At 42.8% G+C, this 15,556-nt stretch overlaps 1 protein-coding gene across 1 annotated transcript; it reads right to left on the bottom strand.

Annotated features, from left to right (window-relative positions):
- Window positions 1-3,419: 3,419 nt before the first annotated feature.
- unc45a (unc-45 myosin chaperone A) lies at window positions 3,420-13,060 on the bottom strand. The gene is made up of 17 exons (XM_021600803.3): window positions 12,865-13,060; window positions 9,875-10,067; window positions 9,595-9,770; window positions 9,406-9,495; window positions 9,128-9,295; window positions 8,858-9,026; window positions 8,578-8,748; window positions 8,199-8,370; window positions 7,699-7,999; window positions 7,445-7,539; window positions 7,211-7,352; window positions 6,835-6,975; window positions 5,591-5,718; window positions 5,426-5,492; window positions 5,231-5,344; window positions 4,683-5,072; window positions 3,420-4,536 (listed from the first exon to the last, which is right to left on the bottom strand). Exons 1-17 carry the CDS (start codon window positions 12,886-12,888, stop codon window positions 4,261-4,263), a joined length of 2,817 nt encoding a protein of 938 aa, XP_021456478.1. The 5' UTR covers window positions 12,889-13,060; the 3' UTR covers window positions 3,420-4,260.
- Window positions 13,061-15,556: the final 2,496 nt, after the last annotated feature.

Here is a 15,556-nt window from a genome sequence, read left to right as displayed (position 1 = left end):
CCCTATAAATGTTCCATAGGCACAAAAAGTGTATTTCTCTCAAATTGTGGGCACAAATTTGTTTATGTCCCTGTAAGTGAGCATTTCTCATTTGTCAAGATAATTCTTCCACCTGGCAGGTGTGGCATATCAAGAAGCTGATTTAAACAGAATGATTATTACACAGGTGCACCTTGTACTGGAGAGAATAAAAGGCCACTTGTGCAGTTTTGTCACAAGTTGAGGGATCATACATTTGGCATACTGACTGCAGGAATGTCCACTAGAGCTGTTGCTAGATAATTTTATGTTAATTTCTCTACCGTAATCTGCCTCAACATAATTTTAGATAATTTGGCAATACTTCCAACCCGGCCTCACAACTGCAGACCACGTGTGACCACGGCAGCCCAGGACCTCCACATCCGGCTACTTCACCTGTGGGACTGTCTTGAGACCAGCCACCCGGAAAGCTGATAATTGTGGGTTTGCACAATCAAAGAATTTCTGTGCAAACTGTCAGAAACCGTCTCAGGGAAGCTCATCTGCTTGCTCATCATCCTCACCAGGGTCTTGACCCGACTGCAGTTCGCTGTCAAACGACATCAGTGGGGAAATGCTCACCTTTGATGGCAACTGGCACTTAGGAGACGTGTGCTAATCATGGATGAATCCCGTTTTCAACTGTCCCGGGCAGATATGTGAGTGATCGGTTTGCTGATGTCAACATTGTGGACAGAGTGCCCCATGGTGGGGTTATGGTATGGGCAGGCATAAGTTACATGCAATGAACAGAATAGCATTTTATCGATGGCAATTGAAATACACAGAGATACCGTGATGAGATCCTGAGGCCCATTGTCATGCCATTCATCTGCCGCCATCATGTACACAATTCCTGGAAGCTGAAAATGTCCCAGTTCTTCCATGGCCTGCATGCTTACCAGACATGTCAACCACTGAGCATGTTTGGGATGCTCTGGTTGGATGTGTACAACAGTGTGTTACAGTTCCCACCAATATCCAGCAACTTCGCACAGCCATAGAAGAAGAGTAGGACAACATTCCACAGGCCAAAATCAACAGCCTGATCAACTCTATGCGAAGGAGATGTTGTGTAATGCTGCATTAGGGAAATGGTCACACTAGATACTGACTGGTTTTCTGATCCACACCCCTACCTTGAAAACAAGTTATCTGTGGTCTCCCAGTTGTGCTATTGTATGTTCTTGTTAACTTATTTTGTGCATAATGTTTCTGCCACCGTCTCTTATGACAAAAAATAGTTTCTAGATATCAGGACACCGATTACTCAACTCGTACTGGAATAAACAAAAATATTTAATGAGTCGGACGCAAAGGATTTACTTAACACCTGACAAGGCCCTCATCCCCGACATTCGCAGGAGAAAGACCGAGATATCAGGGGCGTAGGTCGGGGTGCCTTGTAAGGATCCAACAGCAAGTGGGTAATCTGCCTTTACCATCAGTCCTATTAGCCAATGTTTTACCCTCACATTGACTCTGTACCGGTAACCCCTGTATATAGCATCGCAACTTATTTTACTGCTGCTTTTCAATTATTTTTTACTTAAGACTTATTTTTCTTAACTGCATTGTTGGTTAAGGGCTTGTAAGTAAGCGTTTCACTGTAAGGTCGACATCTTTTGTATTTGGCGCATGTGACAAATTTGATTTGATATCTGTATTCCCAGTCATGTGAAATCCATAGATTAGGGCCTAATGAATTTATTTCAACTGACGCCCTTTTATATAAACTGTAACCCAGTAAAATTATTGAAATGGTTGCATCTTGCCTTCTTCATCAGAGAAAGCAGCCGAGCGAGCGAAACAGCGCCCCTCTATATGTAGCCCGTGTATCTGATGCTCTCTGGACCCTGTAAAACCTAAATATTTTGCAATTGTTTCAGATGCCATTCCCTCAGGTGTTACTTTATTATTCAGGAATGTGACATAACCCTCAGAACATACCTACAATTAACCCTGTTGACCCAGCAATAGGAAAGTTTTGTTTTTCTTTTAGTCCATTCAACAGTAAAGCTATAGGAGCCTTGTTTCAACAGGATGTTGTATACTATACCTTATGTCATGCCTTATTGGAATGGTTTTATTGATGTCTGTTGGGAAAAAAAGTTTGGATGTTGCCACATTTTTCATAAATATTATCATGCCTATATGAAGTTTAAATAAATATATATTTTTTGTTGTTGTAATGACCACCCAGAAACAGCGTTGCAGCTTTTTTTGTTATTGTATTCATGTAATGGCTCAAATGTCCTTTGTATATTCTTTCTATATACTTGTTTCCCATTTGTTAAAAATGAGCCCATTTGTTAAACATGCTATGCTACTAGCCTCGTACCATGAATATGCAAAGCCATCTGGAGAACTCTAAACCTTTTCGGGATGTCACATGTCCTACTTATATCAGTACACTCATAACTTAAGCATTACGAAATTTATATTCGATCAACTAAACCTCACGTACCAAATAATCATTTTTGGTTGACGAAATTCGACACTCATTGAACTCCATTCGAAACAATGAAAAAAACGCCACCTGCTGGAGGGAGACACATTTTCCGCTGTAGGGCCTCTTTCTCTGGTCTAGAAAAATGGGCCGAACCGGGTCTAGAAGCACGATTTCGACTGCTCCTACACATTTGCTTCAGTACTTCAGTTTAACTAACGCCCGGCCCAGAAATACAATTTTCATTGACGGCCACATAGAGAAGTCAGATTTAGTCATCACCTTTGTGCACAAAGCATCCATTGAAATATTCCCCCATAAAATTGCTGAGGCAGAATTTATTCCATCACTCGCAACCAAAGATATTTTATATTCATCCAATATCTGCCATGTTTTTGGATAACATCACGAGGTCTGTGCGCATGTGATGTTGGTCCAATGCTGGTCCAATTCATGCCAATGACTGGAACGAATTGCAAATATTACATCTCCCTCACTAAATTTAAGCATCAGCTGTCAGAGCAGTTTACCGAACACTGCACCTGTAAATAGCCCACCCAACTACCTCATTCCCCAAGTTGTTACTTATTTTTGCACCCTAGAATCTCTACTTGCACATCATCATCTGCACATCTATCACTCCAGGTTTAATGCTACATTTTAATTATTTTGCCACACCTTCCTAATCTTACTACAGTTGCACACACACTGTACATAGATCTTTCTATTATGTTATTAACTGTACATTTGTTTATCCCATGTGTAACTCTTTTGTCGCACTGCTTTGCTTCATCTTGGTCAGGTCACAGTTGTAAATGAGAACTTGTTTTCAACTGGCCTACCTGGTTAAATAAATACAAAAATAAACCCGGATATAGAAGGTCCGTGAATCGGCATATGTGAACATGAGTAGATGACCTTGAAAACAATGGGCAAACATGTCTCATACCTCAGTGGTCTCGATGCAGTCTTTAGTGATGAAAACATTTGATACAATGGATTAGTTCATGAATAATCACTGACTTTACATAGCAACAGTTTTTGTCCGCCAGCCTAACTGGGTCATGCTGGTTGTTTAAAAACAACCAAGACATTGGAAATGTAGTGGAAAAAGAAAAGGCAAATAAAAACAATGATCCATATAAAGGTGCAAGTAAATCATAACATAAATATTGTGTTGCAAACATTAAGGAAATACATGTATTGGAATACAAAATTCAATAGACAAGTACAGCAAGATAAAGGAATGACTTGTGATGAATGCATGAAGTACTATATTTGGTTGTTTAAGTTGTGTTACTCTTGTTGGCTATGCATTGTGCCTCTAGCATCAAACAGAATCATCCATGAGTGGAAGGTGGCACATCAGTTGAAGCATGTATAATGTGTCCTCTTTAGCCCAGGACTGGGAGATCTGTTATGCTTGAAAGAGATTGGTGTGCTCAAATGTTTGTAGAGACAAAAGGTCATTGGGTGGCAGTTTCAAAAGGCATATACTTGAAGGAAAAGGCTGCTAATTCTTTTGATTAAAACATATTTAGGTGAGTGCGGGTTTTTCCTTTCTTCAAGATTCATTATGAACATTCACCAACTCCAGCTCTCAGATTGTTGCACATCCCTTAATGTTTGTAAAGCATATCAGCCCTCAAACTGAAACCAGCACAGCCTACTGCCCTCAAACACCAAAACTGCTTGCCTCCTATTCTACAAAACACATCACACAGAACAGCAGTGGAACAATCATCTTATGTCTTTTCTCCTGTAGCATCACACACACTTCCATACTGTCCTCAGGGCTCATTTCCTTCTCCCCCTTCCTCTGGCTTCTTGATGATGCCATACTCAATGGCTTTATCCAGGCAGTGCTGTGCTGCTCTGGAGATGGGGCTCTGCTCTGTGGATTTAGCCAGGACGGAGAGGATCTCCAGCGCCTCGCTCTCCATCAGCGTCTCGGCCAGGCTCTTCTCCGCCTGCATTAGATTCAGCATGACCACCACTCCACGGTGACGCAGCTCCAAGCTGTCACTAAGCAACAGGGCCTGAAGGATCTCTAGCCAGTGACTGGTCTGGAATCAGAGCGAGGGAAGTAAAGTCAAACTCTGGACAGAAATAGTAAAGGAAAGTTGTCTGGTACAGTATATTCAATATAACCTATATATGTGTGTGTGTGTATATATATAGCAGTTTGATATATCGAGGGAGGATGCATCACCGTTCCAGGGATGCGGGCACACAGCTCAGGCTGCTCTGCAGTCAGCATGGCCAGGGTTCCAGCTGCAGCTTTCCTCAGCCTCTCATCTTCCTCTCCACTGTAGAGCACCAGCAGCTTCAGACGGTCATTCCCCGTGGCCACGTAGAGCTGCTGCACCTCAGTGCTCAGGACCAGGTTACACATGCACTCTGTGGCTGCAGCGCGGACCAGCTCATGCTCCTCAAACATGTAACCCTCTACCTTGGGTACAGCTTTCTCCTTGATGATCTTCTGTCTGAGCCGCTCGCTGATACCAGCCAGGTTGGTGAGGGCCATGAGAGACTCAAAGTTCTGCAGCAGGGTGCAGTCCAGGGTGAGCAGACTGACCAGGGGACGCACCACCTCATAGATCTACACACACAGAGAAAGGAATCAGGGAGTTTACATGAGAGCACCACCATGGATTGAAATGGTACAATCTGAACAGGCTCAGCAATATCTTATTACTAGATCTTCACACAAACATATTTATTTCTCATCAGTGGAGCAGGATAGGGTGGTTATCTCACTCTCTCCCCAGGGAAGGCTATCTCTGGGTTGGATGTGATGGTGATCTTGGCAAGGGCCTGTGCTGCCTTGGTCTTCCCGACATCAGTACTCTCAGACACCAGAGGGAGAAGGGCCTGGCAAGACAGCATCATTACATGCATTTTACTGGTCAATTAAATCAAGGAAGAAAGGTGGTGTGTTTAGACATAACTCACCTTTCCTCCACCCTGTGCCACCACTGTGCCCCTGTCCTCCTGCCTCTCCACCAGAGCCAAGAACACCCTGCAGAGAAAGATACACACAGGGGGAAAAGACTGCGTTGTAAACGGGGAGGAAAGAGTATTATTAGGCTAGAGCCAGGGAAGATAAGACAGACAAACCTGGCGATGCACTCCCTGCAGGTCTCAGTAAGGGCGGGACTCTCCTGTTTCCCCATGCACACCAGAGCAGACACCACACCTGCCTCCAGCAGCTTCATCAACCTCTTCTCCACAAACGAGTGAGCGTCCTGAAACAGACAGCCAGTGGGGCAATCTCTTCGCTATCTTGGTCAGTTACTCTATTGGCCAGTTCTCTCTTAATAAAGGATGTCTTTGACCTCAATGGGACTTATTGGTTTAAGTAATCAAATAAAATCTGGGACAAGAGCTGATAAAAATAACCTAATTAGAGGAATATTCCGTGTCGAGACTTGGGGTGTAACGGTTCACCAAACCCACGGTTCGGTACGTATCACTGGTCGATTCAGTTTCAGTACAGGAGGAAAATAAAATGCCATTCATAATGTTCCTGGCATGGTCTGTTGTGACAGGATTGTTATGTTGGGCCTCTAAAGTTTACACTGCTGCTGCGTTTGTAACCATGTGGGAGGTGGGAATTTACCAGTTGTGAAGTCGGAAATAACAGTTGGAGTCATTCATGTGATTTGAACTCTAATGCGACGTCACCCATGAACTAAAAAGTACAGCTATTATGCTTAAACAAAATTTGAATTAAAAAAACACATTAGATTGTTTTTTCTAAATAATATTTTGTAACATTTAACTGCCGAAAATGCTGTTATAGGACAATTTCCTTAGTTAGTGACATCAGAGGTCACCATATGGAAGAAGTGGGTGCTCAGGATGATAAACGAGTTTCCCACTAGTAATTACCAGTTGGAGGACCGTTCACGTTATATCCACAACTCTCTGTCCATCGTTGTTGTAATCTACTGGGAAGCCAAAATTTGAACAAACTGGAGATTTAAACGATGATGGAGGATCCTCCAATTCTGGTTTATCGACCCCACCGGAGAAATAGCTCCCGGGTGCACCTCACAAAAGGACAGTTTGAAATGCGGCCATTTAAATTTCATATTTTCACATTGGCTCTGTTTTAATATCCTTAAAATGTTTTCCAGCTCAGATTTACTCAAGAGACATAGCCTATAGGCCTAGTGTTTTTATTTGTTGTAATGTATTCATTCGGGTTCACAGTGCGAACTGAACCGAGGTCCCAGTACTGACCGGTTTGGTACTAATACGTGTACCATTACACCTCTAGTCGAGACCCAGTGATTAGTGAGGTTTGGATGTCTAGAAGTACCTTGGGTAACACGGCCCTGACACACACAGTGCAGTACCTTGGGGTGTTCCTCTGGTACGTGCTGTTTAGCATACTTGGCCAGCTCCACCATCTGAGGGTCAGGCTTGTCCACATCATAGCTGTTAGTACAGTTCACCAGAGTAGAGCCCACTGCAAACAGTACAGTCTTATCCTCTGACTGTAGGGACACAATACACCGCCATGAGACATCACATCAAATGAAATGACTAGTTATCATTACATCTCTAAGGGAGGCCGGGAGGAACATATGATGATATAATGATATAAATGATATATAATGATATATAATGATATAAATGATATATAATGATATATAATGATATAAAAAGTAACGATGTAACAATCATATTGGCTGATTTTACTTTGATATGGGGGGGGGGGTGTAAGCTCACCTTAGCCAGCTGAAACATTGCCTGCAGGGCATTCCTGTCCTCAACTAGGTCCTCCTTTACGTCAGCGTCGAAGGTGAGGTAGGCCAGGCCCTCAATGGCCCACCGCCGAGACGTTGGGGGGAGAGACTCGTTACACAGCCACCTGGGACAGGAAGAGGTACATCATCTGACTGGTTCTATAATAACAAGCTATATTTTAAGTTACACACTTTGAAAAAAACACAGGTCACATACTTCCTGCACTGTTTGGCCAGTTTCAGTGTGGATCCCTCAGCAAACTGCTTCATGCTGAAATCTGTCCCCCCAGCTGAACCCAGCTTACACAAACCCTGTAAAACACACATACTTTTTCAGTTGTCACTACTTATTTCAATGTTTTTTTGTTATTCCAATGGGACAATTGGCCCAGTGTGTTGGGAGTTTAGCTGAACCATAGACAATATAACAATTGTATAGTATTGTTCTATAGCTATTGGCTGAACCCTCACCACTAGCGCTCGAACACGTATCTGGTCGTTCTCACTCTTCTTGTAGAGGTCCTTGAGCAGTGCCACGCCATTGGCTGTGATGAACGAGGCCCTCTTGGCCTTGCCTGCAGCGTGGATCAGAGCCTCCACCGCCACCTGCTGGTGACACACGACCTCCGAGGCACACAGAGAGATGACCGCATCCATCATACCCGACATCTCCAGGGTCCTGTTGCCCACGTCGCTGGGTCCTTGCAGAAGCACAGACACCGTCTGAATGGCGCGCAGCTTACTCTCCAGGCCGGGGCGGCCAAAGTGATGCCTGTACAGAACAATAGCAGTAAAGGTATCAAAGTAGTTCTCACATACATACACAAGCAGATTGTTTGGATTTGTACCGACAATGAAAATAAAAAGATGTTCACAATTCAATAACCTACAAGACATGACTATGCAACCTGGTGGGAGGCACAACCACAATCAACACAGACTAGAAAATCAAGACCGGACCAAACACTCACTGGACATATTCCTCGCAGAGTTTATTGAAGTTCTCCCTCTCGGCATCACTCTTCAGGTCATCATAGAGTTTGCTGAGGAGCACAGAGCAGCTCATGTGGGAGTTGTCTGTGAGAGGAGGTCCCTCAGACATCTCAGGGACCGTTCCTGCTACCTCTAGGATCTTCTTTAGCCCTGCACAGGACAGACCAGAGATATGGTTGATCTAACACCTTGACTTATTTACATGTACATCGGATTCAAAATACTATACAATACTGTGTGAGCCTCATCTGCATGACAGAATGGCTGCATCCACCAAAGAGGAAAATACAACATGCTCTGTTTCTACCATACCCTGGTCTCTACCATACAGTGTGAGGAAGTTAGTCTGTATCTTACCCTGGTCTATGACCCACAGTGTGAGAGAGTTGTCTGGGTTCCTCTGGGACTTGCGGGGCACCTGTTTGACCAGGAGGTTGATGGCACTGTCTCGGCCCGGCCCGGACACACTGCTCGCTGGCATCATCTCCACCAGGTGGCGCAGCATGGAGCGCAGCTCGCGAGACGGCTCTGTACGGCACACACACACACACAAGTATATTTAAGTCAGTCACCTTTCTTTTCTATCTCCATGTTATCGAGAAGCCACAACCTGTAACCGGAAGACATGTCATCTCACCAGGCAGTATGGCCTCGTCCTTCCCTCTGATCTCCCTGTTCATGCCCTCTGTCAGGGCCTCGAACATCACCTGCAGCAGGTGACAGGCAGCCAGGGACACAGCAGACGCACCAGAGCCCATCACCCCACACAGCTGCTCCATGCCCAGCTCGTTCACTATGGCCATGGTCTGGAGAATATGGTCATGGTTGAATGCAATGTCACTAGATTCTTTATTTAAATAATGTCTAGTGTTTCATATGGAGAAACACAGATATGACCAATACTTACTCTGGACTGATGGCCAGTACACAGGCCAACCAGGGTCCTGAGAGCAGACAGGACCACCTCCTCCTGATTGGAGCCCAGCAGACTTTGGATCAGCTTCACCCCGTCGTTACGGAAGATCTGCTCGGCTCCCGCCTCCTCACGAGACAGCACCACCAGGTTCTGAGCAGCCTGCCATTGAGAAATAGATCACAAGGTGTAAGGTTCATCAAAGCTGAAAACATGCCAGAGTGCGCTTTTGTGTAGTCAGTGTTTATGTGTGTATGGTGTGATTGTTTTACCTTCTGTCTGTCCGAGGGCTGTGCTGAGGGGTCCAGGAGGAGAGAGAACATCTGCTGAACGCGAGCATCTGTGGAGGACATCTGAACTGACTACAAGGGAGAGAAAATAAATCCTCATTATGGCATTGGACCTCCTGGGTACATTGTAGAGACTTCATCAGAACTACATAGTCTCTGCTGGCTCGTCACCTTTTTCTGGCTCTGTGCTCCCAGCAGTCTGAGCATCTCCTTGAATGTGTTGTTTGTGGGCTCCATCTGTGCACACCTCTGAGCGTCCAGAAACGCTTCGTTCAGACGACCCAGCTTCTGCAGGGCCTGTGCCCGCCGGAACCTGGCTTTCACATCACCAGGGTCAGCATCAAGAGCTGGAGAGAGAGAGAGAGAGAAACACTACTTCGTCAAATGTAGTATATATTATTTTTTCATTGGTGAATGACAACATCAACAGGTTTGTTCTGCACTCTCCCACCTTTGGATGCATCAGCCTCAGCCTTGGTGTAGTCTTCTAGCTTGAGGTAGCAGGCGGAGCGGTTGCGGTGCAGGACAGCACTCTCCGCCTGGCTGTGGCTCAATTTGAGAGCCTTGGTGTAAAAGCACAGAGCTCCCTGCATGTCCCCTGCATTGAACAGGGTATTCCCCTCTTCCTTCAGAGCACCAGGGTTCTGGATCAAAGATGTACAGATAGTGGGCACAATACTGTCATGATCATCCAACTTCTCTCCACAATATCATGGTCATATGGGATATACGGTACCAGTTGTAGCCCTGAAAAGCTATCTACCTTCTTCCCATCTCGTGTCATCTGGAGGCACTTTGCCTCAATAAAGAGTGCCTCCCTTCAGGTGGTCCTTTATTTCTTTCATGTTAACAATTTCTGAAACTCCTGTAGTAACTCCCTTCACCCACTGCCATCCAGCATGCTACTCTCAACCACACGTTTACATACAGTACCAGTCAAACATTTGGACATTCCAGGGTTTTTCTTTATTTGTACCATTTTCTACATTGTAGAATAATAGTAAAGACATCAAAAATATGAAATAACACACATGGAATCATGTAGTAACCAAAAAAAAGTGTTAAATCAAAATATATTTTATATTTGAGATTCTTCAAAGTACCCACAGCTTGGCATTCTCTCAACCAGCTTCATGATGTAGTCATCTGGAATGCATTTCAATTAACAAGTGAGCCTTGTTAAAAGTTCATTTTTGTTATTTATTTCCTTCTTAATGCGTTTGAGCCAATCAGTTGTGTTGTGGCAAGGTAGGGGGGTATACAGACGATATCCCTATTTGGTAAAATGCCAAGTCGATATTATGTTTCCAATAAGCAAAGAGAAATGACAGTCCATCATTACTTTAAGATATGAGGGTCAGTCAATTCAGAAATCCAACATTAAGTACTTTGAAAGTTTCTTCAAGTGCAGTTGCAAAAACCATCAGGCAGTATGATGAAACTACACCACCCGGGACACCTACACCACCCGATGTCACAGGAAGGCCATAAAGATCATCAAGGACAACAACAACCCGAGTCACTGCCTGTTCACCCCGCTATCATCCAGAAGACAAGGTCAGTACAGGTGCATCAAAGCAGGGACCGAGAGACTGAAAAACAGCTTCTATCTCAAGGCCATCAGACTGTTAAACAGCCACCACTAACATTGAGTGGCTGCTGCCAACATACTGACTCAACTCCAGCCACTTTAATAATTGGATTTGATGGAAATTGATGGAAAAAATGTATCACTAGCCACATTAAACTATGCCACTTTATGTTTATATACCCTACATTACTCATCTCATATGTATATACTGTACTCTATACCATCTACTCCATCTTGCCTATGCGGTTCGGTACCATCACTCATTCATTTATCTTTATGTACATATTCTTTATCCCTTTACACTTGTGTGTATAAGGTAGTAGTTGTGGAATTGTTAGGTTAGATTACTCGTTGGTTATTACTGCAATGTCGGGAACTAGAAGCACAAGCATTTCGCTACACCCGCATTAACATCTGCTAACCATGTGTATGTGACAAATCAAATTTGATTTGATTTTGAAGAAGGGGAGTGATGGAGTGCAGCATCAGATGACCTGGCTTCCACAATCCCCCGACCTCAATCCAATTGAGATGGTTTGGGATGAGTTGGACTGCCAAGTGCTCAGCATTTGTCAGAACTCCAAGACTATTGGAAAAGCATTTCAGGTGAAGCTGTTTGAGAGAATGTCAAGAGTGTGCAAAGCTGTCATCAAGGCAAAGGGTGGCTACTTTGAAGAATCTCAAATATAAAATCTATTTTGATTTGTTTAATCAAAATATGTTTTGGTTACTACATGATTCCATATGTTATTTCATAGTTTTGATGCCTTCACTACTGTTTTACAACGTAAAAAGTAAAGAAAAACCCTTGAATGAGTAGGTGGTTGCAAACTTTTGACTGGTACTGTACATGGTTAGATGCAAATGTAGAGAACCTGTACTAACTAGTGGTGCATGGCCCAGCTCTTGTTCATAATGGTAAGTAAAAATACTGATAAAACATAAAATTGCCAGAATAAGACCAAATGCATATAGGTATCGTCGTAGTAGCATGTGGTTAAATGTTCAATCTGTGGATGAACCTAAATAGCTAACAGTCAGATTCATCAGGCTGTAATACACAATTAATTGGTACATATGATAAACGAATGACTGCAACATCATGTACATTTTTCTTACAAACCAGAATGTTGAATAAAATTACATTTCAACTTACTCTACAGGTTGTCCATGGTGTTTGTCCTTCAGATGGCCGAGACAAAATATCCATAGGAAAGTATTATTTACCCTACATTTTATTGCACCGGTAGTGAAGTTGACATGTCAGGGTTAACCATACTTTCCTGTGGATATTTCCTCTCAAATGTCGAGCAGCTGAAGGACAAGCCGCACAGCCAACAGGTAGAGTAAGTTGAAATGTCATTTTATTCAACATTCTGACTTGTAAGGAATATTTACACGATATTGTGTAGTTTCAATCTGTATTACAAATCAATTGTGTATTACAGCCTGCTGAATCAGACTAAACAGTAAGCTAACGTTGCCCCAGTATATGTGCGTTAGGTATCGACAATGTGCATTTTTCGGTTGCTTGTAAATGTTTATTTAGACCTTTTTTTTTAGAAGTACATACCGGCCGTATTTTCTGAGTAACGAACGTATTTTGACAACCCTTTCAGCCCTCTAGATATGCTGCATTCAAATAAATCGGAACTAGGAAACTCAGACATTCCCGAACAACACATTTGTGGAAGGGTGACGTGTATAACTGCAACCATTAGTAAGTCTGAAATTTCCAAGATTCCTAGTTCCGAACAGTACGTGAACGCAGCTACTGGGAAGCTAACGTTACCTAGCTAAGAAACCCACCGAGCAATAGACTCAAAACTCTGCTACTGGCGATCTCTTACCTTTTCCTTCCCGTTTACACTCATGACTTCCTTCTCTGGCCGATAAACTCTGACGATAAATGAGACTCTTCTCACTGCATATGTGTTTCTTTATTTAATTGATTTCTCTGCTTTTACAGGCGCTAGTTTGTGACAGTACTTTATGAAGTTCTTCCTGTGGGTGCACGATGATGACGATTATGGAGTGGCTCCTCCCTCTACACATGCTCCATGACCAAATAAGGCAGAGAATCTCTATACACTTTCATACTTGACCGTTTATCTCTTAAGCGCTTTATTTGGTTACATTTTCATTGCAAGTATGTTATGTATTGGACCAGTAGTCCTACTGTCAATGGTTTTTACATAGGGACTGATAAAGTGAGTGCAAAGCATCTGAACAAGGCCTAACCTCAAGATGTGACATTTCATAAAATATTATTACATTACTATTCATTAAAAAAATGTAAGCGCTATAATATAGGAATATGTAGTTGTCTTTTTCAAATGAAATACAGATCAAAGCCCGGTGCCTTACAAAATCCATTAAGTGATAAAAAATTACGTAATCCTGCAGGAAAACTACTGAACAAAAATATAAACGCAACAATTTCAACAATTTTACTGAGTTATAGTTCATGTAAGGAAACCAGCCAATTGAAATAAATTCAGTAGGCCCTAATCTATGGATTTCACATGACTGGGCAGGGGCGCAGCCATGGGTGGGCCTGGGATGGCATAGGTCCACCCAGTTCAGAGCAAGGCCCACCCACTGGGGAGCTAGGCCCAGCCACTCAAAATGTGTTTTTCCCCACAAGAGGGTTTTATTACAGACAGAAATACTCCTCGGTTTCATCAGCAGTCCGGGTGGCTGGTCTCAGATGATCCCGCAGGTGAAGTAGACAGATGTGGAGGTCCTGGGCTGACGTGGTTACATGTGGTCAGCGGTTGTGAGGCCGGTTGGACATACTGCCAAATTCTCTAAAATGACATTGGAGGTGGCTTATGGTAGAGAAATGAACATTCAATTATCTGGCAACAGGTCTGGTGGACATTCATGCAGTCAGCATGCCAATTGCACACTCCCTCCAAACCTATAGTCCCTAGCACAGGGTGCACCCGTGTAATGATTATGCTGTTTAATCAGTTTCTTGATCTGCCAAACCTGTCAGGTGGATGGATTATCTTGGCAAAGGAGAAATGCTCACTAACAAGGATGTAAACAAATGTGAGCACAACATTTGAGAGAAATAAGCTTTTTGTGCATATGGAAAATGTTGGGGATCTTTTATTTAATCTCATGAAACATGGGACCAACACTTTACATGTTGTGTTTATATTTTTGTTCAATATATTTATTTATAGTGTTTTTTTTTTTGTATGTGACAGTTCGAATATGAGGAGGTTTTCACGATCCTCAATTTCCCAACTAGCCCAACTCCAGTGATAACAAACACAAAGACTAAGGTTGTGAACGTTATTTATAATAAGGGTTACATGGAGAAAGTTGGATCTCTCTTAAATTAAAATGGATGGCCCACCATTCATTAAAATATATTTTACCTAAACCCTCCCTGAACTATTGAAACAAAAAAGTAACCCTGCCCTATACCCAAAATAATAATGAAAACAAAGTGGATATGTCTACTGTTTACACTCACTTCTTGGACAGACCAGAGCCTTGGGTATGCAGTTTTAGAAACGGTTCTTTGTCCTGTATGCATTACATGGCAACGCAGGAGTTTTGATAGAGCACAGGGCTGTGGGCCAGCCAGAAGGTTGTGGGTTCCGTACCATCGTGGACAAGAGTAGGGGTGGAAATGTACTTTATAGTAAAAGTATTGCAGGAATCTATCATCGTATTTGCAGTTCCGAGAAAGAAATGGCCTTTTATAAAAACATTTCATCCAATTCTGCGTAATTTTGCATATTGGGCATAATCTTTTTTTAATACCAAACAATTTACCTAAATTACAGGCGAAGAATGGACAGAGTGGTAGGGCTATGTGTTCGTCTTATCATATTTCCCCAATGTCAAATCAATGGGACTCGTTTGCAACAAAACGGTCACTGTTTGAAAATAATTATATCTGAGACGTCATTAGAAATCTGAGCATGGTACAGTACCTTCAACATTTAGGTCCTACCTTTCTACCCCAGGCAGAGAAGGCCTACCGACACAGAAAAATGTAAGGTTAACCTAACAAGAGGTCACACGTGTTTCCTAAAAGCTGTCTGCGTTTAAACATCTTCTATTGTACAGAAAGTACAATCAATTGATAGACCGAATTAGATTACTTCCCAAGAAAATTATTTTTTTGTCTCCTCATCTATAGAAGGTTGTAACTCAGCCTCTTAATGTCAAAGAAATGAAACAATGACATTCCCATATCCACCAGAGTCACGTCTTTCCCGGGTATTTTACAGCTTGTTTCTAGCATAAAGCATCACGGACCAAAGCGCTGTTATCATTTCATATAATCGGATCCGTTAAAAAAAAATTCAAAATCTTAAACTAACAAGGGATAGACCTGTGCTTTTAAAAAATGTCTTCACTCAAAAGTAGGCATATGTCATACCCCCTCAATTTACAGCCTTTCACTGAAAGCCTAGAGGAAGGCTATTTTCACTGACATGAAGGTAGGCTATTAAAAGAGTACGTGGTGGGTGGAGGAATTTACTGACAAATCTATGGATATAGCAGCCTATAGCC

The sequence above is a fragment of the Oncorhynchus mykiss genome, chromosome 1 (assembly GCF_057628025.1).
Source record: "Oncorhynchus mykiss isolate SJ-2025 chromosome 1, ASM5762802v1, whole genome shotgun sequence".
Taxonomy (NCBI): Eukaryota; Metazoa; Chordata; class Actinopteri; order Salmoniformes; family Salmonidae; genus Oncorhynchus; species Oncorhynchus mykiss.
The sequence above is the reverse complement of the archived record's forward strand: the minus strand, read 5'-3'. Positions and strand labels throughout refer to the sequence as shown.